The following is a 23357-nucleotide window of genomic DNA, read 5'->3' as shown; positions in this document are numbered from 1 at the left end:
CTCTATCTATATATATATATATATATATATATATATATGTATATAACATTTCAAAATACATTAAAACAAGTCATTTTAATAACTGAGAAAATAAAAAAAACCCGAGAAAATCATTATAGAAGAAATTAAATTTTTTTTATCATTTAATCTACTAAGTCAAAAGTCAACAAACTAACAAGTTTAAAGTCAAACTGAACAACTCCTTAGTCAATAAAAGATTGCAACAAATTTCTTTTTAGTATGTCTTTTTTACTTTTCAACATTTTTTTTACAAAAATGTCTCCATTACTTTTATTTCATCCACGTATTTCAACTCTCTTTTATAGTACATTTACACAATTTATTTTAGGAAAAATTACCCAGAATAATCCAACTTTTTCATTATTTTCCTACAATAATTCTATCTATTGATTAACCATGAATATTTCCAACTTTATGGAGTATTTGCCTTGAATAAACTTGGGTAACGTGATGACTTGTTATAGTAATTCATCAAAAAAATAAATTGAAAATTAATGTAAAATTTGAGAAAATTTTTGAAAATTTACTTAAAAAATTTTTAATAATTTAAAAAAATCATAAATTTTTTTAACATTTTTTAATATTTTTTCGACATTTTATTTTAATTTATCTTTTTTTAGAAAAATAAAACTTGCTATAGCAAGTCATCCGGTTACCAAGTTTACCCAAGGCAAATACCTCTTAAAGTTGGGATTATTCATGATTAATTAATAGGTGGAATTATTATAGGAAAATAATGAAATTATTGAATTATTCAAAATAATTTTTCCTTTATTTTATTGTTTATTAATTTTTGCAATATACAATTGTTATAATTTCTTACAAAAGGAAGAGATTAACAAATTAAGAGCATGAGAAAAAGCAAATTACCAAACAAGGCCTAAGAAGTAAGAAGTGTACTCTAGATTTTGCAAGTACAAGTTGACAAAAAAAAGGGGCTTAGTTGTAAAATTGAGGAGTTGTTAACCGCTTTAATTATCCACGGGTTCACTTCTTTCATCTCTTCTTAATTTGTAATTTTCTCCTCTTCTTCAAACCTAAAACCCTGAGGCCTGAACCGATCAAAAGCATCTAATTTTCCAGAAAAAGATATCTGATCATTCATTTTAATTTCCCCTTTTTCTGGGAAGATTATTATCATAAATCGAATCCCTAATTCCCTTTTCTCTGAGAATTTAAAGCAGAATTTCGTTGATAGACCGTGGATTCTTTGAATCACTCAATTTGCTTTACTTTTTTTATTTATTTTTATTTACTCTTTCTCTCTCTTTTTCTTCTGCATTTTGCGTGCTTCGTACGGTCTATCAACGCTTTCTCTGCTCTCCGTTCTCTCCATTTTTTTAGTGAATTTGGGGATTTTTTAGGTTAAGTTGTTTGATTATTGATTATTGATTATTTGATTATTATAATTGTTTTTGTTGTTTATTGGTGATTTATAGTATGGAGGGAGGAAATAATGGTAAGGGTAATTTGGATGATGTCAAGCCGAATTATTGGCTTGATGCTTGTGAAGAGGAAGATGATATGATGATTCCTTGTGATTTTATGGGCGATTTTTCTGATTTTGCGAGCTGTAATCAGAGTGAAATTACTGGTACTGGCATTGATCAGAGTTTTTTTGGTGGTATTGATCATATTCTTGATAGTATTAAGAATGGTTCTGGTGTGCCTTCTAATAATATTCATACCCATAATGTTAGTGATAGTAATAATGTTGGTATGGAAATTGAGAATTTTGTTTTGAATTCTGATGCTGAGGGGGGGAATTCTTTGATTAGTGATAAAGTTATGGATGATGTTGAGAATAATGATGGTAATTTAGAATTGTTAGTGAATTGTGGTAAGGGGAATAATGGAGATGTGGTGTTGCAGGGTGTTGCCAATGGGGATAAGGATCGAGGTGGTGAGGAGAGGAATGCGAAAAGGGCTCGTCTTAATAATGGTTTAAAAGAAAATAAGGGGTATTTGAGTCATGGGCAAAGTTGTTTGAGGGATTGTGATAGGAATGGAAGGAAAAGGGGTAGGGAGTTTGAGGAGGGTGGAAGGAGGGATAGAGGTAGGGATAGGGATAGGGAGCGAGAGCGAGAGAGGGATTTGAGTGGTAGGAGAAGGGGGTATTACAATGGGAGACGAGAGAATCGGGATAAAGAATGGAGAGATAGAGAATCAAAGGGTTATTGGGAGAGGGAAAAGCACGGTTCCAAGGAACTTGTGTTTCGTGAGGGTTCGTATGAAGCTATTCGAAATACAGACATGAATAAGGTGGAGTCTGAGAAGAATCAAGATTGTAATGGAAAGGTGGAGAAGAATGAGAATAAAGAAAAGAATTTGGAGGAACAAGCACGAAAATATCAGTTGGAGGTTCTTGAGCAGGCTAAGCAAAAGAATACTATTGCATTCCTTGAGACTGGAGCAGGGAAGACTTTGATTGCTGTTTTACTTATTAAAAGTATCTCTAATAGATTGCAATTGCAGAACAAAAAGGTGTTGGCTGTTTTTTTGGTGCCTAAAGTTCCCTTAGTTTATCAGGTAATGACATTGGTGTATACTTTGCTGAGAATTGTAATTGTGATTTTGGGTGTTAATTGTGTTTTGTTTGATTATATAGCAAGCAGAAGTTATACGCGAGCAAACTGGTTATAGTGTAGGCCATTACTGTGGTGAGATGGGTCAGGACTTCTGGGACACACGAAGATGGACACGGGAGTTTGAAACTAAGCAGGTATTCTTCATAGTCTTCCTCACTTTGTTTTGAAGAATGGTTTAGTATTGTTTTCTAATATTGCACCTGGTTGCAAAATCAGGTTTCTGTCATGTGCACAGATGAATGTAGGTCCAATTATGGGTAAATTGAGTTTTTATGTAAGTGTACCACAACTTTTATGATAGATAATTTTATTTAAGAGCTAACAATTTTCTCTTTAAATGTTGTCCTGTGTCTTCTATTTGTTTGTTATTTTTGTGCATCATGGTGGGATTTGGTTAAAGATGGAACATTTATAGTGTTTGTTAGGGATGAACGTAAGGATGGAGTTTAGACGAGTTTGAGTTTGAGTTTGTGAGAAGTGGGCTTAGGATTGAAGAATGATTTGAGGATTCTAAGGTATGAAGGGTGGATGAATGTGGGCTTGAGTTGGTCTTGTCGTGTGAATGAGGATGAGTTGAGGATGACGTATGGATTGGGAAGTGTTTGAGGATGGTGAAGTTTTGTAAGTAGGGGTAGAATAATAAACTCAAGTTTGACCCCCATTGGTGTTTCTTCCCTTGCTGGATCTTTGGATGTGATCGCAAACCGTCTTTCCACTCTTTATTGATGCTATTCGTCTTCTTGGACCTATTTCTTTGCACCCAATCTATTTCTGGGGTAAGGATAAGACACGATCCTTTTAGAAAGTTTAAGACACTTTCCTTTATAGAAAGTTCACAACTACTTTTAACAAGCTTAACCTAAACTAGATAAATTCTCGTGTCAAGCACAGTTTATTAATGTTTTTTCACAAAACTTACTGACCATATATCTAACTAAGTTTTGCAATTTTTGATTCGAAATAAATGGTAAATTAATTTAATTTGGAAAAGTTAAAATATTGAATAAGATCCAAATTACTGATTATATATGCTCCTTTCATTCTTTTATATATGTCAATTATAGTATAATTACACATTAATAAAAGTTGAATCTTTAGAGTAAGTTGGGTATTGTTTTAGTTTATTAATGGTTTTTTCACAAAACTTTCTGATCATATATGTAACTAAGTTATTATGCAATTTTTGATTTGAAATAAATGATAACTAATTTAATTTGGAAACGTTAAAATATTGAATAAGATCCAAATTACTGATTATATATGCTCCTTTCATTCTTTTATATATGTCAACTATAGTATAATTATACATTAATAAAAATTGAATCTCTAGAGTAAGTGGGGTATTGTTTTATTTAAAAAATGTGATGTGATAATGGTAATATTAAAAATAGGTTAAAAGAGGATTATGTATGAAAAGATCATTCAATAAACAATTCAAATTTACAATAGTTATACAAAGATGAGGTTTTAGAGAACCGGTTAGGAAGATAGAAAGTTGGAGTTTGAGAGACTTTAAAATAGGTAGAGGAAGATTGAAGATGATTGGAGGACAAGAGTAAAAAATGATAGAAGGATCTAGACTCAGAAATTGAGATGGTAAATTATAGAAACGAATGAAGAAGAATAATCCATGTGACGATTACTGGAACCAATAAATTGGTTCATGCAATTTACTGAATCTTTTGGGGTTAAAAGCTTTGACATTGTCGTTGTTGTTGACTTCTTGTACAAATAAATAATAGAAAATTTAATAAAACATTTATTACTATTATAATCAATCAACACAAAACTACTCAAAGATTGTTTTATTAATGTTTTCTTTGTCTTAACTCATTACGATAATATATAATCTGATAATTTATGAATGATAAGTCTATAAAAAAATATTTTTTACCTAAATGATTTATGTGTAACCCAATGATTAAAAGATAATATGCTATCCTGTAATTAAAAGATAATGTGTATCTTAATTTTTAAGGTATAAAATTAAGTAATTAAGGTATTATCTTATATTTATATTTTATAAAACTAATTTATACAGAAAGATTTTTTTTTATAGTAACAAATATTAAAAATATATTTTATAATAGTTTAATAAATATTATATAATTAGAAAAGAAATGAGTAAGAATATGTCGTGGACTGACTTAGCATAGAAATGAGATTGTAATGACAAACAGAAATGTATGAGATTATCAATTTGCATGTAAAAATGTAAAGGACTGATTGTATAGATTGTATGAAAATGTAATTGTGTAACAAAGAACGATTGTAACCAAGATCGATTACGAAAAATAGTATACAAGCATTCGAGAGGCTTGTTCTCCTAATGAGTATAATACTCCTCTTAAAACTATAACCTGAATAATTGACTAATTCCCTGCCCTTTCCCTCTATTTATACTAATTATCTCTACCTTTCATTCCCCCAACTCAACTAATCTCTAATTATTGTATACTCGTAATACTTAATTCCTATAATACCCCTCCCCAGCCCTTCATGACAAAATATTTTTGTAGTATCAAAATGTGTCACAAATTGTTTCTGCATTAGTATATTATATAGACTAGATATAGATAAATAGCTTATGTGGCTTAATTGTTATACCAAACTTCTAAAATATCCTACAAATTTTTTGAATCCAACAAAGCAAAACAATAAAGTTTAAAGAACTAGCCTTGATTCTTTTGAAATTTTGATTGAAGTTAGTGAACGTCAATAACATCATTCTCAACATGCACCATGAATCTCCTCTTCGAGTAGCAATTGACCAAGATCATTGTTGTGGTCATCGATATCAGTATGTAAAGTGGATTTTGGGTGTATGATATATTAGTATAATGATGATAATCGGTGGAAATGGATGTCACTTTGTTCGTCGAACAAATAAGGTTTTGCATTGATATTTGAAAGGGAAGGGTTTGGTGGGTTTGATGAAGAAACAAATTAATAAAGAAAGCACAAAAACAGAGCTACTAGCAATAGAAGAGCAAACACAAGATTAATGAGTTATCTAAGGATATCTTCCCTCAAAAAGTTTCTTATTCAACATACATCAATGACTTAACTCACACAAGCTTCTAGAACACTCTAAGAGTGATTGAACTTTTAATGTCAATCCCTCTCAAATGCACTAATACAAGGAAGAAAGAACTCTCTTGGCTAAACTCTAGTTGTTTCTATGTATTAGGCTCTCCACACTCCTCCCAATGATGTTCTAAGTCCCTTTATATAGCATACAACATATTAGAAGCCCCAAGTCTATTGCTTTGCTCCCCAAGACAAAACACCGCAAAGCAAAAAATCGCGTCAATGGGCTTCTGGGCTGAACTGCTCGGACGAGCGGCTCATTGTGGCAGCCTCTGCCTTCTGTGCACCTACTGCCTTGGACAAGCACCCTTTCCCTTTAGTCTTGTCTATGACAAGGCACAGCTCAATGCCTTTCGTGATCACTTCCTTGTTTGTTCAAGCACACCAAATCATCCCCAATGATCACTTCATCATGTAATCCAAAGCTTATCTTTCCATACTCCATTGCACACTCATTATCATTCTCAATTGTGCAAGCCATTGAGTATGCAACAAGATGATCAAAGCTATCTCCATCATCATGAGAGTTGGCTCTTGCTCTAACAATAATTTTTCTCTTTTGATGAATAACGAGTCAAAAATACTCTCAAACATGGTGTAAAAACAAGGGCTCATCGCATCGCATCGCGCGAGTTGTAAGGTTTTCGAAACAAACCGAATCAATATTTTCCGTGTTGTAAATGTGTAAAGAAATCGTGTTTGGGCTGTATCAAGGGATATCTTATAATTTGACCGATAATTAGGTGTCATGATAGTCGCATCACTCCCGTTACCGCATCACTGTTCCGTTATCACAATTTTACACTATGCTTTCAAATGAATAATTGTACTAAAATTTAAAAGAATCGTGCATTGTAAGAGAGTCTATATATTTCCTATCTAAATGTGTACTGCTAATGCTAATAAGATTGATTCCTTTATTTTTGCGATTGGTATTTGCGGAAGACATGAGGTTAAATAGCTTCATGTGAATTTGTGTAGATCGGAAATCACCTTTTGTTGTCCATATGTTCCATATTATGTTTACTGTCTGCTTGACCTTATTGATGAATTCGTACAATCTGCATGCTTTATGGTTCAATACACGTATCTTTCATTTTTTTTGTTTAGATGATTCATGAAAATCCAAAATTTGGCCTTTGGGTGAACGCCTTTATCAGTTATGATGTTCCATATACTATAAAACCGCTGCTAAGGAGCAATTTTGATGTGTATCATTTATCGTAAGTCAAAACATTTAGTTTTTTGTGTATTTATTACTCATTGTTTTTGGGTTTTAATTGAGTGCATCTATGGTCCTTTTTGTCTTGTTAATTTTTTGGTTTTACAATTCTGTGCACTTTTGTTTTTGTGTTACACAGTTTTTATACCCTGATAAGTATTAATAGATTTATATTTCTGCAGGTTTTAGTCATGACTGCTCAAATTTTGTTAAACATACTAAGGCATAGCATAATCAAGATGGAATGTATACACCTCCTTATTCTTGATGAGTGTCACCATGCCGTAAAGAAGCACCCATATTCACTAGTGATGTCTGAATTTTATCACACAACTCCAAAGGAGAAAAGACCAGCTGTTTTCGGGATGACTGCTTCCCCTGTTAATTTAAAGGGTATGTGTATAATATTTTATTTTTCTTTTTTCCTTTTGGTGGTATGGAAGGGGTTTGTCTACTTTTCTGTTCAAGATTGTGGTCTTGAAGTTCTATCTACAAAGCTGTAATTGTAGCAAACTTATGCCTTCATGATCCTATGTTTACATGGCTTGTGTTAATGAGGACATCTTTTCTTTACTCTTCGATTTTCTGGTGATGCAGGTGTTTCCAGCCAAGTAGATTGTGCAATCAAGATACGGAATCTAGAGACTAAGCTGGATTCTGTAGTTTGTACAATCAAAGATCGTAGAGAGCTGGAAAAACATGTTCCAATGCCATCAGAAATTGTCATGGAGTATGACAAAGCGGCTTCATTGTGTTATTTACATGAACAGATTAAACAAATGGAAGTGGCAGTTGAAGAAGCGGCACGAGCAAGTACCAGGAAAAGCAAATGGCAGTTTATGGGAGCCAGAGACGCTGGAGCCAAAGAAGAACTACGCCAAGTCTATGGTGTATCTGAAAGAACTGAGAGTGATGGTGCTGCTAATTTGATTCAAAAATTGAGGGCTGTTAACTATGCCCTCAGTGAGCTGGGGCAGTGGTGTGCTTACAAGGTATGCGAACTTCAGACTTATCTTGGTTTTTTATTATTGGTTCTTTGTTTCAATAATTATCCTTAAGATTGTTTATAACCCATGCAGGTTGCGCACAATTTTTTAGTAGCCTTGCAAAATGACGAGAGGGCACACTACCAGCTTGATGTCAAGTTCCAAGAATCCTATTTGAGCAAAATTGTCGGACTTCTACAGTGTCAGATATCGGAGGGAGCTGCTTCCAACAAGGACACCAAAAGTGCAGAGGAAAATGTTGGCTGCCATCAAGTCAACAGCAATGCTGATGAGATTGAGGAGGGAGAGCTTCCTGATTGTCATGGTGAGGAACTGAGGATGGATAACATTTTTCTAACTGTTAAACTTATTCCCTTTGCCTGTTACCTTTTTTATTGTTATCTTGAGTTGCTGAACCGCTGTTTAAATGTAACAAGTTTCTAAAAGCTATTTATCTTTAGTGAATTGCTTTCATGAGTGTCAAATTATATTGGCTGATGTTAAAATTGAATGCATATATTCTTTTTTTGTTTGAATTTTCTATTCCATACCTATTTTAACTGTTACACAGAAAGAGATATGATATGAAATTAAACGGGACTAAAGAATGTTGGACACTAACTTTAAAGTATCTGGAACAATTGATACAAAGGGCTGTATTGAAAAGCATATAAAAATCATACTAGATCACCTAAAAACATTGATGTTATGTCAATTTCAAGCCTCAAACATGGGACGAAATTTGGAATGCAATAGTTCCTTGAAGTTGGACGAAGTTTAAGGAATGCAGAACCGTGGAATGTGGATAGTTCCTAGTTCCCAATTTCTATGTTATGTACAAGTGTCGTTTATATGCGGACTATTTTGCCCTTAACTCTAGTTTCCGTTAGCAATGCATCATGAATTTTAGATGATTTGCGATCAATGTTTTATTTGGGGAAATCATTAGAATTTACGCTTATTTCTTTTTTTTCTTTCAAAATATCTGTTAAGCAGCCCCTTATTTGTTGATTATTTCGCAATTAGTGTAAACTATTATCTTCCAATCGTTGTTATGACAGATTCAATGTCCAACCCGTCCTGATTTCTTTCTGTAATCATTATTTGTGTATTCTGATATCAAGAAATAAGGCAATTTCAAACAGGGATCTGTACATATATTGGAAGAAAGTGGCACTAGATTTGTTTGGAATTTTTAGATCTGTACATATATATTTATTTTAACTCTTAATTTTTCTTGTGCTTTAGTTGTCTCTGGTGGAGAGCATGTTGATGTCATCATTGGAGCAGCTGTTGCTGATGGGAAGGTCACCCCCAAGGTGCAGTCATTGGTAAAAATATTGATGAAGTATCAGCACACCAATGATTTCCGTGCAATCATATTTGTTGAGAGAGTTGTGGCTGCCTTGGTTCTTCCAAAGGTTCAATATACCGTATATCTTCTTTTCTGTCTGCACCTTCTTGTACAAAATGTTTTATGGTGTGCCAAAATTGCAGGTTTTTGCTGAGCTTCCATCGTTAAGTTTTATCAAGTGTGCAAGCCTAATTGGACATAACAATAGTCAAGAAATGCGGACATCACAAATGCAGGATACAATTGCTAAATTTCGAGATGGTCGTGTATGTTTCTTGCTCTTGTAGACCCAAAATTTATGATGAATGAATAATGATCACAATGGTTTTAACGGCAACCTTTTTGGATTGAATACTTTGAAGGAAAATTTTCTTTAACTTTTAGATCCTGAATCATCTTGCTTTTTCCTTGGAATTGTTTCTAGGTTACTTTGCTAGTTGCCACCAGTGTTGCTGAGGAAGGTCTAGATATTCGGCAATGTAATGTAGTGATTCGTTTTGACCTTGCAAAAACCGTTTTGGCTTACATTCAATCTAGGGGTCGTGCAAGAAAACCAGGATCAGATTATATCTTAATGGTCGAGAGGTATTTAATTATTTATGGCTTTTTGGTGTCTATGTTTGATGAGTATTTGCAATATATATATGATTAAAAAGGTGAGACAGACAGATACTTAACTCTGTTTTTGATTATTAGGGGGAATCTTTCACATGAAATGTTCCTAAAGAATGCTAGAAACAGTGAAGAGACTTTACGTAAAGAAGCGATTGAGAGGACTGATGTTAGTCATCTTAAGGGTAGTTCAAGATTGGTTTCAGCAGAAAATGCCCCAGGTTCAGTGTACCAGGTACCTTCAACGGGGGCTACTGTGAGCTTGAATTCTGCTGTTGGCCTCATCCATTTTTATTGTTCGCAATTACCCAGTGATAGGTGCAGTAATTGTTCATCTTTGATATATGTTGCTTTGACCTCTTGATATTAGTTCTTGCATTTCTGATTCCGTTACCTTAACATATTGACATCATCAATGATTCAGATATTCAATACTTCGTCCGGAATTTATCATGGAACGGCATGAGAAGCCAGGTGGGTCAACGGAGTATTCATGTAGGCTTCAACTTCCTTGTAATGCCCCTTTTGAAAAACTTGAGGGCCCAGTTTGCAGTTCAATGCGTCGTGCACAACAGGTTTGTTGAAGTTGAACCTAGTGTTTCACTTTGGTATTGGCATCTCTATTTCCTCAATTTTGATGAACTGATTCCACCACCTTGCTTGTTACATTTATCTTATGGACTTCATGTGCAGACTGTTTGTCTGGATGCTTGCAAGAAGCTTCATGAGATGGGGGTGTTTACTGACATGCTATTGCCCGACAAGGGAAGTAGTGAAGATGGAGAAAAAATTGAGGTGAATGATTTAGGGGAACCACTTCCAGGAACAGCCAGACACAGAGAATTCTACCCTGAAGGCATAGCCTCGATCCTCCGGGTTAGTATTTCTTGAAGAACTTGTTTGTTACACAGCAATGCCAAGTCTTAATCCCAACAGTATAGGTCGGCTGCATGAACCAAAACATATAAACTTGGAGTTGAATGTGGATTTTTTTTTGCATGTGTTTGTTTAAACTTTTTTTTCTTGGAGTTGAATGTGGATTTTTGTACATTAGGATGTAACTTTTGTTTTGGCTGCAGGGGGATTGGATCTTATCTGGCAGAGATGTTTTTGGTGACTCCAAAGTAATTCGTCTATACATGTATGCTGTCAAATGGGAACATGTTGGGTCCTCAAAGGATCCATTTGTTACCCAAGTTTCAGATTTTTCAGTACTTTTTGGCAGTGAGCTGGATGCAGAGGTGCCTTCTTGAGCCCCTCCAACCCCCTCCCCCCCTCTTTCTGTTTTTTTTTCTGCATTTTGTGGTTCAGTTGCATCCCATAACATCTTCTTGGATATCAGGTGTTATCGATGTCGATGGATCTCTTTATCGCTCGAACCATGAAGAGTAAAGCATCGCTTGTCTTTCGGGGTTTGATAGATGTCACGGAAAGCCAGGTGTTATGATTTATTCTCATAATTTTTTTTCAACTATTGTGCAAAATTCTCAAATTACGAGTATTTAGAGTGGCTTCTAAATTGGAAATGTGCAGCTAGCATCCCTAAAGAGTTTTCATGTGAGAATGATGAGCATTGTACTTGATGTGGATGTTGACCCTTCAACAACTCCGTGGGATCCTGCAAAGGCTTATCTCTTTGTACCTATGGTGGGCGATAAATCTTTAGATCCTTTAGAAGAAATAGACTGGGATCTTGTTCAGACTATAACAAAGACAGATGCGTGGAACAATCCCTTACAAAGGGCTCGGCCAGATGTTTACTTGGGAACAAATGAGCGGAGTCTAGGTGGGGATAGAAGAGAATATGGGTTTGGGAAACTGCGGTATGGTATGGCATTTGGGAAAAAACCTCATCCTACTTATGGTATTAGAGGAGCAGTTGCACAGTATGATGTTGTAAAGGCTTCTGGATTAGTTCCTGACCGGGATTATGATTCTCATACCAACTTCGATATCCCTAACGGAATGTTGATGTTAGCTGATACCTGCGTTAATGCTGATGATTTGGTGGGAAAAATTGTGACTGCTGCACACTCTGGAAAGAGGTTTTACGTGGATTCTGTACGTTATGATATGACTGCAGATAACTCATTCCCTAGAAAAGAAGGATATCTAGGGCCCTTGGAGTATAGTTCATATGCAGATTACTACAAACAAAAGTATGGTCCATTCTAGTATCTCTTTTCTTTTCCCCTATTTTTCTCTGATCCAGTCTTGACCAAAGTTGCTCAAGAACTTCTTTCAATATGAGTGTTATTCCGTGTATTCCTTTGTCATTGTGGTCATTTTCTTTGATACTAATGTCTAGATGTGACTGAATGCCACGATGTACCCGAAGTTGTGCTGGCAGAAGCAGAAATGCCTTAGCCAATTTTTGAAGGAATACTTGATTACTGTCTAGTGTTTGAGGCACATGGCAGTAGTTATATTTGATTCAAATAAATTGGATAAGGTTTTTCTGCCTCCTGCACAATAGACGGGTGCATATGGTATTCTGATATTCATCTTTTGTCGATAGGTATGGAGTCGAATTGCTCTATAAGAAACAACCTTTACTGAGAGGTCGTGGTGTTTCATATTGCAAGAATTTGCTTTCCCCAAGATTTGAGCATTCAGATGGTATGTTAATTGCAAAATTCTGTCTTTTTTCTTTGTTCCTTGTTCATGTTTGGACTAACTGTTTCTATCGGTGTAGAACATGAGGGTGAATTTGAGGAAATCGTTGACAAAACTTACTATGTGTTTCTACCTGCTGAATTGTGTTTCTTACATCCACTTCCCGGAGTGCTGGTTCGAGGTGCCCAAAGACTGCCATCAATAATGAGACGGGTGGAAAGCATGCTTCTTGCTATTGAACTTAAGAATATCATCAAATATCCTGTCCCTGCTTCTAAGGTTTTGTCTTTCTCAAGCCTCTCCTCCTCTCCCTTCATTGGTATGATTCCTCTTAAATGATTCTTTTTTAATCTTTTCATTGGATTTGCAGATTCTGGAAGCTTTGACCGCAGCCTCTTGTCAAGAGACATTTTGTTATGAAAGAGCCGAACTCCTAGGAGATGCTTATTTGAAATGGGTCGTTAGTAGATATCTTTTTCTTAAATATCCCCAGAAACACGAGGGTCAGCTCACACGGATGAGACAACAAATGGTAAGCAATTTGGTCTTATACCATCATGCACTGGAGAAAGGGCTTCAGTCGTATATCCAAGCAGATCGCTTTGCTCCATCTAGGTGGGCTGCTCCTGGTGTTCCTCCAGTTTTTGATGAGGACACCAAAGAAGAGGAATCATCTTTATTTGATCAGGAAAAAACTAATTTAAAGATTGATCATGAAAGAGTCAATAATTATGATGTTGACGATGATCAAGAAATGGAAGATGGTGAAGTTGAAGGTGATTCAAGCTCTTACAGGGTACTTTCTAGTAAAACATTGGCTGATGTTGTTGAAGCACTAATTGGAGTTCATTATGTCGAAGGCGGAAAGAACGCCGCTAACCACTTCATGAAATGGATTGGAATTGATATAGAGTTTAATCCTGAAGATATTGAATGTCCAAAGAGGCCAATTATGGTTGCAGAAGGTGTTCTTAGAAGTGTGGATTTTGATACATTAGAAGGTGCTTTAAATATTAAGTTTAAAGATAGGACTTTGTTGATTGAAGCAATTACGCATGCTTCACGCCCGTCTTCTGGAGTTGCATGCTACCAGCGGCTTGAGTTTGTGGGTGATGCAGTTTTGGATCATCTAATAACTAGGCATCTGTTCTTCAGGTATACAGATCTGCCTCCAGGCCGTCTGACAGATCTGCGCGCTGCAGCTGTTAACAATGAAAATTTTGCCCGGGTTGCCGTCAAACATAAGCTTCACCTGCATTTGCGGCATGGGTCTACTGCCCTGGAGAAGCAGGTTTCACTTTCTAGTTCATGTTTTTGAGCATTTACGATTTTCCTTGCCTTTTAGAATTTGAGTCGATTTTGTAATTGTTGGGCCTTCTTAATCTCACCCTTTTCTGTTCTGTACTATCTGCATATTCGATTGTAGATACGGGATTTTGTGAAGGAAGTTCAAGAGGAGTTGTTAAAACCTGGTTTTAATTCCTTCGGATTAGGAGATTGTAAAGCCCCGAAAGTACTTGGTGATATTGTTGAATCGATTGCTGGAGCTATTTTTCTTGATAGCGGACATGACGCAACAGTTGTTTGGAGAGTAAGTTTAATTCATGAACAATTTCATCATCACAGTTGTGGTGCTGTACATGTGCACTTGGTTGCAAGGTCAAGGTTTTGACGTTCCGTTTTGATATGTATTCAGGTTTTTGAGCCTTTGCTTCAACCAATGGTTACTCCCGATACACTTCCCATGCATCCTGTCCGAGAGTTGCAAGAAAGATGTCAGCAGCAGGCTGAAGGCCTGGAATATAAGGCCACTAGAGAAGGGAATTTAGCCACTGTTGAAGTTTACGTCAATGGAATCCAAGTTGGAGTCGCTCATAATCCACAGAAAAAGATGGCTCAGAAATTGGCCGCTCGGAATGCTCTGCTTGTTTTAAAGGAGAAAGAAACAGCTGAAGCTAAGGTCAAGGCTGAGGAGAGCGAGAAAAAAAACAAGAACAGTGTAGTAACATTCACAAGGCAAACACTGAATGATATATGCTTACGTAGAAATTGGCCCATGCCACTCTATAGGTAATTCATCTTTCCTAGAATCCGCAACCCCTTGCTCAACCCAAAACGAAAAAGAATTATAAAATGATACCCCCTCCATTCTTTTTTGTTCTTTTCGTTTACTTTTTGCACAGTTTCCAAAGCAAATTTTAAGTTAATATCTCTAAATATGCATAATAAACAATTATAAAAAATACATGATAAAAAAATATACATTAAAATGAATCTCATGAGATTTTACATGGATATATTTTATCTCTAAATATATCTCAAAACCATAATTAAATTTATCTCTCGTTAAGGTGAAATATTCTAAATGGGAAGAACATTAGAGAACAGAGGGAGTAGATGAGATTTAGGGCTAATAATGAGGTTTCATGGCTCATGAGCTCATTGAGCTCAGCGTATATTTTCATAAGCCGATCAAAAGGTGTGCTTGACAAAACGATTGTGATCATTTTTCTTAATTTTTTAGGTGTGTGAATGAAGGAGGCCCTGCTCATGCCAAGCGGTTCACATTCGCAGTTCGGGTAAATACCAGTAGTAAAGGTTGGACCGAGGAATGCATTGGAGAGCCTATGCCTAGTGTTAAGAAGGCCAAAGACTCTGCTGCGGCTCTTCTTTTGGAACTGTTGAACAAACGGTATTCCTAATTGTCGTTCAGAATTCGCTTGTACGCTTAAGGTTAGTAACCGCCTTGTTTAGGCGTACACCAGCTTTCTTTAGCTGAAAATTTAGTCGTATTAGTTATTTAATTTTGTAGTACATGGTAGTATCCTAATTTAGCCTATAAATAAGTTAGCTCATAATTTTTTAAAGAAAATTTTGTCTTTGTTTAATCTAATTGATGTGATGATGATATTGGATCATACTTCACCATTTATATATTTATATGTATTTGATCAAATAAGAAAGCTATTTAAAGAAGGATAAGAAGAACTTTGGTCAATATGTATAAAAGAAAGATTTATTATGTTATGAATTAAAAATATTTCTCAGAAATGCTCTTTTATAAAAAGTCCAACAGTGTAAGTTTTTCCTGCATTATATTAGCCTTAGATTTTATTTTTTTTATTTATTTTTTTATTTATTTTTTTATCTTATTGAAATTAAGTGTATATTACTTTTTATCCTTCTTATTTTGAATATTTTTCTTGTTGGATGTTACCCCTACATATGATCTTAGTTGTAGGATGGTAATGTTCACTTTTATTGTACGTTAATTAAAGATTTAGGGCATCTTTTCTATTGAGTTATAAGAGTATTTTTATTAATTATTGTTTTTGTGATGCGACTATGACTAGTATTTTTGCATTTAATTCATTTCTTTAGTTAGCTCAATAGTTTTCTGTCTTATAGATTTGGGCTGTAGTCTGATTTCTTCAGAAATTTGTTAAACTCGTTCGGTTTATTAGGTAAATTGCCTTTTCATTTGACTTTTTAGTTAACTTTTGACTTTATAATTAGTTAAACAATTAAAAAATATTTGGTAAATGATTTTTAAAGGGTTCTAAGCAAAAATTAAAACTTATTAGGAATAATTTTTTTCATTGACTTTTAGTTTTTTAATTGGCTTTTGCCTTTTTACCTGCTTTTTCAATAATAAACAACTTACGACCAACTCTTAGTTTTTACCAAGCACCTTCATAATAGTCGGTTTTAACAGCCAATAATTCTAACTCATCAAATGAGCCATTTGCCAAACAGACTCTTAATTTTTTTTTTTAGATTTTTCTAACTTAAAGTTGGAGAACTTCAAAAATCTTTGTTAAAGTGAGCTTACGTTCTAAATTCCTCTAAAGTTGTGTTTGGGAGCAAAAAATTTATTTTATTGCAGATTTCAATTATGAAATCATAAATAAAGAATTTTATAAGGTTAAGGTTTGTAAAGTTATTTTCAAATCTCAACTTTAAATACTTTAAAATTAATAATCGAATTAACTCAAATTAGAATTAAACTTTTTTATTTGACAAATCTTAAATTTAAATCAATTTTAAATTTTTAATGAAATTATAATTTTCATCTTTTCTTTGTCCTTATTTGACGTTTCTGTCTTTCTCTCTTTACTATCTCATGTTCTTTTTCTAACTCAATCTTATTATACACTTATAGTCTAAGTTCAAATAGTCATATACCAAACAAGATCAACAACTTTAGGTACTTTTATTGTTAATGATTATAAGGCAGGCTGTGAGAAGAATATGATTATGTGAGAATCAAATTCAGGACTTTATCTGAGGAAAATAATGCTTATTTCAACCCTGATATAAAATCTTTTTAGATATTATGAATATCCTTGGAATGAGAAATTCTTATAATTCATAAGGTTGAGATTCCAAATTCAGTACAATATTTATCCTTAAAATTAAAGTCCACGAATAGATCCGGATCGTGTTTTAGTTGGTAATATTATGATCTCGATTCTTACTACTCTTATAGTCATTCATTTTCCTCAGCCTACTACATATACAAATAAAAAGTAGTACTATGTACACAAATAAAAAGCAAAAATTTAAAGTCCACAAAAAGTAAGAAAGAAAAAAGTAAAAGAGAAAGAAGAATACATATAACACTTAAAAACTTTTGTCTCTGACTTCTCATCTATGGAAGTAGCAGCAGGCGGAGTAGTTTGTTGTGAATCTTACAGTAATGTTTAAAGATAGTTTATGGGAGAAATTATAATTTATCAATTTCATCCTCTTAAGGTATTAATAAACTTCTAAATAGCTAAACAATTCATAATTTCCTAATAATGCTCAGGATAGATAGGTGCATGTATAATCATCGTGGATTTAGAATAGTTATAGTCATAGTCATAATCATCAGCCCATTATCTCGCACAAATTCATGTTCCTCATCTTTTTAGAGTGTGCATGATATATTCAGCATATAGATCCCTGTTTGCATACAAAAATAATCTTGTTAAACAACAATACCATATGCCAACAATTAGGCCCGGAACTGCCTAGGCCATGGATTGGATCATTTGATTGAAAATTCTCAGTTAATATTGAATGGTATGTAACATATAACACAAAAAAGATTGGATGATTTTGCACATATCGGAATTGTGTGTTTATATGGCTTGAGAAAGACAAAAGAAGAGCTACTTTTATGAAAGACCGTCTTTCGGTGATTTCAAGGATCAAGACATGTTATATAATCTAACACACTTCCTTACACGAGAGCCTATTGGGCTAGAAGTGTGGATGCGCATAGGCGCTGAATAATCCACTTCAAATGAGAGATGGTTGAAATTTGAACACGTGACCTTTTGTCACGTTGGCTTCTGATACCTTGTCAAGGAACAAACTCAGCCAAAAGCTTAAGCTGATGGTTGAGGCCCAGGATATGTTATATACTCTAACAAGTGAGATGACCTGAAAGAAGAAGCTTATATTCTCATAATATATATTAGATGACTATTTAACTCATGTATAAGGTGCGACTCTCGGTGAGACCGTCTCTTACAAAAATGTGTACAAAAAGAAATGCTTACATTGAGTGTTGGATAGCCTCAAAGGCAGCCTCTTTAGGTAGGAATTCATTCACTGCAACTTCTTTGTTCTCATTCTTCTTGTCTGTATTTCAAAGTTTAAGAACACAAAATTAAACCATCAAATGAAACCTTAATTATAAAAAAAGAAAAATATTATGAGGGTTTTTTTAATTGTTCATTACAATCTTCAAAAAAGCGACGGATTTCAGTAAGTCTGTGAGGAGGAAGCTGATGAATGTCAGAGTAGTACTTGTACTCAGGATCATCTGCACAAACTGCAATGATTTTATCATCTGCTTCACCCTGCACCAATTACTACTTTTATGTTAACAAATCTTAATTACCCGTTTGTTTCTTTGAGTTTGCTACTAATAATTACATTTTAAGAGAGTATCACTTTCAGTAGCAAAATCAAAGCAACAGAGAAAGTAGAATTCTTAACTAACAATACTTGTCTGGTGTTAATCATGATCCAATGGGCTTAATTATACCTGATCAATCATGGGCATTAATCCAATGGCTTTTATTCTCAGAAAACAACCAGGAACAACTGGTTCCTGTTTATAATCATAAACCGCATTTAGATTACTCAAACATTCAAGTATTCAACTAAATTTATATGGACACTCAACTTATGATGAAGCCTATATTATGGCCTCTAACATAAATTTTAGTTTCTGGTTGAATTGATAATTTTACCTAGTATCAGAGCCAGCGTAGGTCACGGGTTTAAAGTTCACTCACCCCTTTTTAAAGAGGAATATTCAACGCCAAAAAAAGAGGGTTTGTGTTACGTCCACCCTTCTATCTCAGAAGGCTCTTGTGTAAAAGGTGTGTTAGGTGTCAAAGAATATAACATATTATGGGGCGTCAACCATCAACTTAAGCTTTTGGTTGAGGCTTCAGAATATATTATATACTATTTATAGACTAGTATATGACTCAACTACGTATATCGTATACAATATACAAGTGAGAATCCAGTATCCAACTCGACAAATTTAAATAAAAATACATAGTTTTTAGCTTAAACTATTATATTTATGTCCGAGTATTCAGGATCGGACAGAGTTAATTTCTTGCCATGCGCCAAAATAGATGTACCTGCATGAGGACCATGACATCAAGGGGATCATTGTCATCACACAGAGTGCGAGGGATAAAACCATAGTTGTGTGGATATACCACTGATGAATATAGGATACGGTCAACCTGTTTATTTGTCACAAATACATATCAGAATAAGTTCATAACAATATGCTACAAAGTACCGTTATATTTGTTAGAGTATATAATACGTGCTTTAACCATCAGCTTAATTCTTTGGTTGAGTTAAGTCTTTGACATGATATTAAAAGCCCGCGTGACAAAAAGTCACGCGTTCGAATCTCAACCAACCCTTGTTAACATATCCTAATGCCTCAACTATTATTTTAAACTTTTAATTGAATTGATTCCTTAATAATATCTGCACAACTTTCCGAATTAATTGTCATGTTTACAATGAAAATGCACTATTTTAAAAATATTTTCTCCATTGTTATTTAAAAGGTGCAATAATATATCATGTATGTAAATTGGATTTTGAGTGGCACCGTCATATAGAAAATAGTGTAGTAAATTTTTGCATTAAAAGTATGGAAGTTTTGGGACCTTTATCAATCCTGTCTTTTTGTCAAGTTCATATTTAACTTTGCTTCCTTTTGAGATCTCAATCACCTGCACCATTACAATCACTATTTAACATCAATTTCATTCTCTTTATAGGAAAATATTTTTTCAAAAGGCGTGTTTGGTTTGGGAAAAACATTTCTAATCTGTTATTTTTCCTATTTCGTTGTTTGGTATGACGAGAAATTAAAATAGAAAACATAAGTGGTAAGAGTTTTCATCAGTCGGAAATATTTTCAGAGAAATAAAGACAATTTTTCATCTTCAGCACCTCTAATTTTTTTTTTAAAGAAAAATTAATTAATATATTTTGTAATTTTAATAGAAAAATAGTTTACATTTTATATTTTTTTCTAAGAAAAATATTTTCTGCCAAAATCAAACACTTTTTGTTTGACAAATATTTTTAAATTTGAAGGTAGGGTAGAAGATAGGCAAACATAGAACTTACACTATTAACAATGTTTGGTGCATCAGATCCTGAAACCAAAAATGTGAATCATCTCATTAGAATAATAACTACATTTAACACTTTCTCATTTTGTTATTATTATCCACTGTTTCTCTTTTATAACTACATTTTTGCTTTTATTTAGTAGATTTTTAGAAAATTTTAATTATAATAAGAAATGAAAGATAGTAACAATAGTTACTTTATTATATTTTCTCTTTATTTATTAGAGGATCGACTTTGGGAATGTTTGTCTTAGGTGAAAATTAAATTTATGATCTTTTATAAAAAGTGATATTTGCTCTTTAACCGAAATAAGATGAATTTTTGTTAAATCATAGATCATGCTAGCATTTGTACGTAAATATTACCAACTTCAAGATCATGCCATGGATGGGCAGCCACAGATCTCCTGGACAAGGATGAAAGGATTCGCTCGTTCAATTTGGCTGGTCTTCTTGGTGATTGGATCACCATCTCTTCATTTTCACTTGTTTGTTCACTCATCTCTGCTTCCCAAATATACCATTCTTATTATCATGTCAAATTATTAATGTCTTTGTTATCACTAACAACGCTAAGATTGCATATATTTCTATCTTGCCAAACTCTCAATAGAATTGTCTTAATCGGTATTAAACGGTGGGATAGAATGAAAAGTTGGTGTAATTTTGTTAGTATTGTCCCTTGACAAGTTAAATGTTCATTATTTTTCTCCTTCACGATCTTATTTTCTTCACAATTCTGTATTATCCTTTGAAAATGTAATATTAGGTGGTAATAAAATATTGTGAAAAGAAAAAAAACTATTAAACTTTCATTACCATAGAAATGACACTATATATATTATGAAAATTTACAATATAAATCATGCTCATAACCACCAATTAGTACAATAACTAAACAGACCATGAAAGGGAATTTTTATTCTTGTTGCTACGTTTATTTAAATTTTACCTCCACACCTAAAAAACGAGTTCCCCTTGACTTTGACACATTTTACCTATGCTTGAATCCCCATTCCCCTCTGAACCGTATAAAAATAATAATAAGTAAAGTCTTAATTTCAACAATATTAATAAAATAATATAATAAAATTATAAATGCAATAAAAAATGTAACATAATAAAATAGAGAGAAAAAGCAGAGAGAAAACATATGTACCTGCAAAAATTTTAAGTATATTATAATGAAAAAAATGCTAGGAGAATAAAAAAAATTAAAATGGAGGTTTTATGGAGGAATCGAGAGAGAGAAAGGGAAGCAAGGAATGGTGGTTAGCTAATTTTCAAAGAAATCATAAGAGAAATTATAGGCCATAAATTAAGGTAACACCTCTGATATTCTTAAACATACCTTTGTCAAAAAAAAAAATAAAAAAAATAAAAAAAATAAAAAAAAAAAAACTGTTAATTAATATTTGGTGTATGCTAATTTAGTTGGAATTCATTAAATTTATTTATTTTTAGTAGGCGGCGTGATGGGGAGATAAAATTCGATTTTAATTAAGATTTTACGTAAAAAAATAATACTTATTTTCATTAAGATAAGACCTGATTTTCTATTAAATTTATTTTAATCATATGTTACTGGGTTTCCATCCTCAATTATGGTATTAGTTTATCTTCTTTCTTTCTCTTTTCTATTTTCATTTCTTTTTTTAATTTTTTTTATTTAATTTATCAGATTTGTATTAATTCCTGTTTCTTAAAAAGGATTTTCTGTTGGATAGGAGTTTGGTTGGGCAAATTTCTGCCTTGCACAACATTCTAACCTGATGGTTTATGGCCTTATTTTACTAATAATAATTCATCAGTCTCGATAGATAGCATTAAATGTTTTCAAAATAAACGAACCGATATTTGTCGTATTGTAAATGTGTAAACAAACTGCGTTTTGAGTCGTATTAAGGGATATCTTAAAATTTTAATCAATATTTAAGTGTTATAATAATCTATTATCCCTATTACTACATCAACGCTCCATCATCACAATTACGTCCGTTACCGTATTTTACAATATAGTCTTTATATTTGTTTTTTAAAGTGAAAAAGTAAATGAATTATGAAAAGTACAAATAAAGGGGAGTTTTTGCATTTCCTTTATGTTTGTGGAAACAAATCTTAACTTCATCATAGAAAGGTATTTGGGCTCCAATTAAAGATTATTATCATTTTCCATCAATCCAATATATCTAAGCGAAGTTTGGAAAAATCAGATATACATAGTTTTAACCTTATTAATGATAATTTAATAAAGAGGTTGTTTGCGATTAATCTTTGGTAGCGGTCATCATTTGCAACACCAACATCATAAAGATGATGATTAAGTTGCTTTTTTCTAAGAGTTAAGATTTTCTTTCTAAATTAGAAGTATATATGATTTAATGAGTCATGTTACTCTAATTCATTATAATTTGAAGCCAAAAAATTATAAACCTTTAACTCCGTCAAAATAAAGAACATCCGCAGACAATCAAAGATATAAAGTTAAATTCATAGGTATACTAGTATTACCATCTAGGAAAAAAACCACTAGCACTAAAAAATATCATGAAAAGTTCATTCATAAAGATTAAAGATGATTAAGTTGATTTTTTTGGGAGTTTATATTTTCTTTCTAAGTTTGAAAATAACACATTTATAAAAAAAACTATTAAATAATATTTATAAAAGGGTTAAATTATCTTTAAGTAGTAAAAATTTTCAAAATCAAAAAACTAATAGTATTATGGCCAAGAGAACATGTGAAAAGACAAAGCAAGAGTTCATCATAAGGGAAAGGGTCATTCCTTGATACAATAATCTTGATTCATTAATTTTCATAAACATTAATTGATTTCATTTGTTGATTGTCATTTATTCACAAACCCCAACTTTTAGTGGTCCCAACATGAGCAAATGAAGGTAATCTCCACAGTCCAAAGTGTCCTAATCACAATTATCACATATAATTAACCTATTGGAAAAAGAGAAGTATTTGCAAAGCCCATTAGATCTCTAGGACTCTTCACAACTTTTGTTTATTTCAAACTTTTTTGCCTTTTGTCACAAAGTTTTTATCCTTTTCTTTTTGGATTCACTACATCTTTTAAGTGCTAGTGATGTAGACAACTTACCAGCCTACTTCATAACTATGGAAATCATGTCGTGTTGAGTTGATCACATATCGTGATTGTCGTGCCTTATGTCAAGTCA

The 23357-nt window shown here is 33.2% G+C and overlaps 2 protein-coding genes across 3 annotated transcripts; one reads left to right on the top strand and one right to left on the bottom strand.

Moving 5' to 3' along the window:
• Positions 1-979: 979 nt before the first annotated feature.
• Positions 980-16364, top strand: LOC130809959 (endoribonuclease Dicer homolog 1). Of its 2 annotated transcripts, none has more exons than XM_057675836.1 (20): positions 980-2550; positions 2630-2743; positions 7104-7314; positions 7519-7913; positions 8001-8232; positions 9156-9328; positions 9405-9527; positions 9686-9846; positions 9958-10191; positions 10298-10448; positions 10567-10749; positions 10953-11114; positions 11216-11311; positions 11407-12032; positions 12392-12492; positions 12569-12768; positions 12860-13780; positions 13916-14080; positions 14186-14559; positions 15014-16364. In XM_057675836.1, exons 1-20 carry the CDS (start codon positions 1462-1464, stop codon positions 15189-15191), a joined length of 5889 nt encoding a protein of 1962 aa, XP_057531819.1. In that variant the 5' UTR covers positions 980-1461; the 3' UTR covers positions 15192-16364. The 2 variants fall into 2 exon arrangements, with proteins under 2 accessions (XP_057531819.1, XP_057531820.1); XM_057675837.1 differs by lacking the exon at positions 980-2550 and adding an exon at positions 2826-2883 and having other exon boundaries at positions 2628-2743; positions 15014-16361.
• Positions 16365-17031: 667 nt separating this feature from the next.
• On the bottom strand, positions 17032-21475 carry LOC130809960 (soluble inorganic pyrophosphatase 1-like). The gene is made up of 9 exons (XM_057675838.1): positions 21325-21475; positions 20532-20669; positions 20161-20189; positions 19692-19757; positions 19143-19250; positions 18530-18595; positions 18221-18341; positions 18039-18120; positions 17032-17436 (listed from the first exon to the last, which is right to left on the bottom strand). The coding sequence occupies exons 2-9, from the start codon at positions 20665-20667 to the stop codon at positions 17394-17396; spliced, it is 651 nt and encodes a 216-aa protein (XP_057531821.1). The 5' UTR covers positions 20668-20669; positions 21325-21475; the 3' UTR covers positions 17032-17393.
• Positions 21476-23357: the final 1882 nt, after the last annotated feature.

The sequence above is a fragment of the Amaranthus tricolor genome, chromosome 4, assembly GCF_026212465.1.
Source record: "Amaranthus tricolor cultivar Red isolate AtriRed21 chromosome 4, ASM2621246v1, whole genome shotgun sequence".
In the NCBI taxonomy this organism is placed as follows: Eukaryota; Viridiplantae; Streptophyta; class Magnoliopsida; order Caryophyllales; family Amaranthaceae; genus Amaranthus; species Amaranthus tricolor.
The sequence above is the reverse complement of the archived record's forward strand: the minus strand, read 5'-3'. Positions and strand labels throughout refer to the sequence as shown.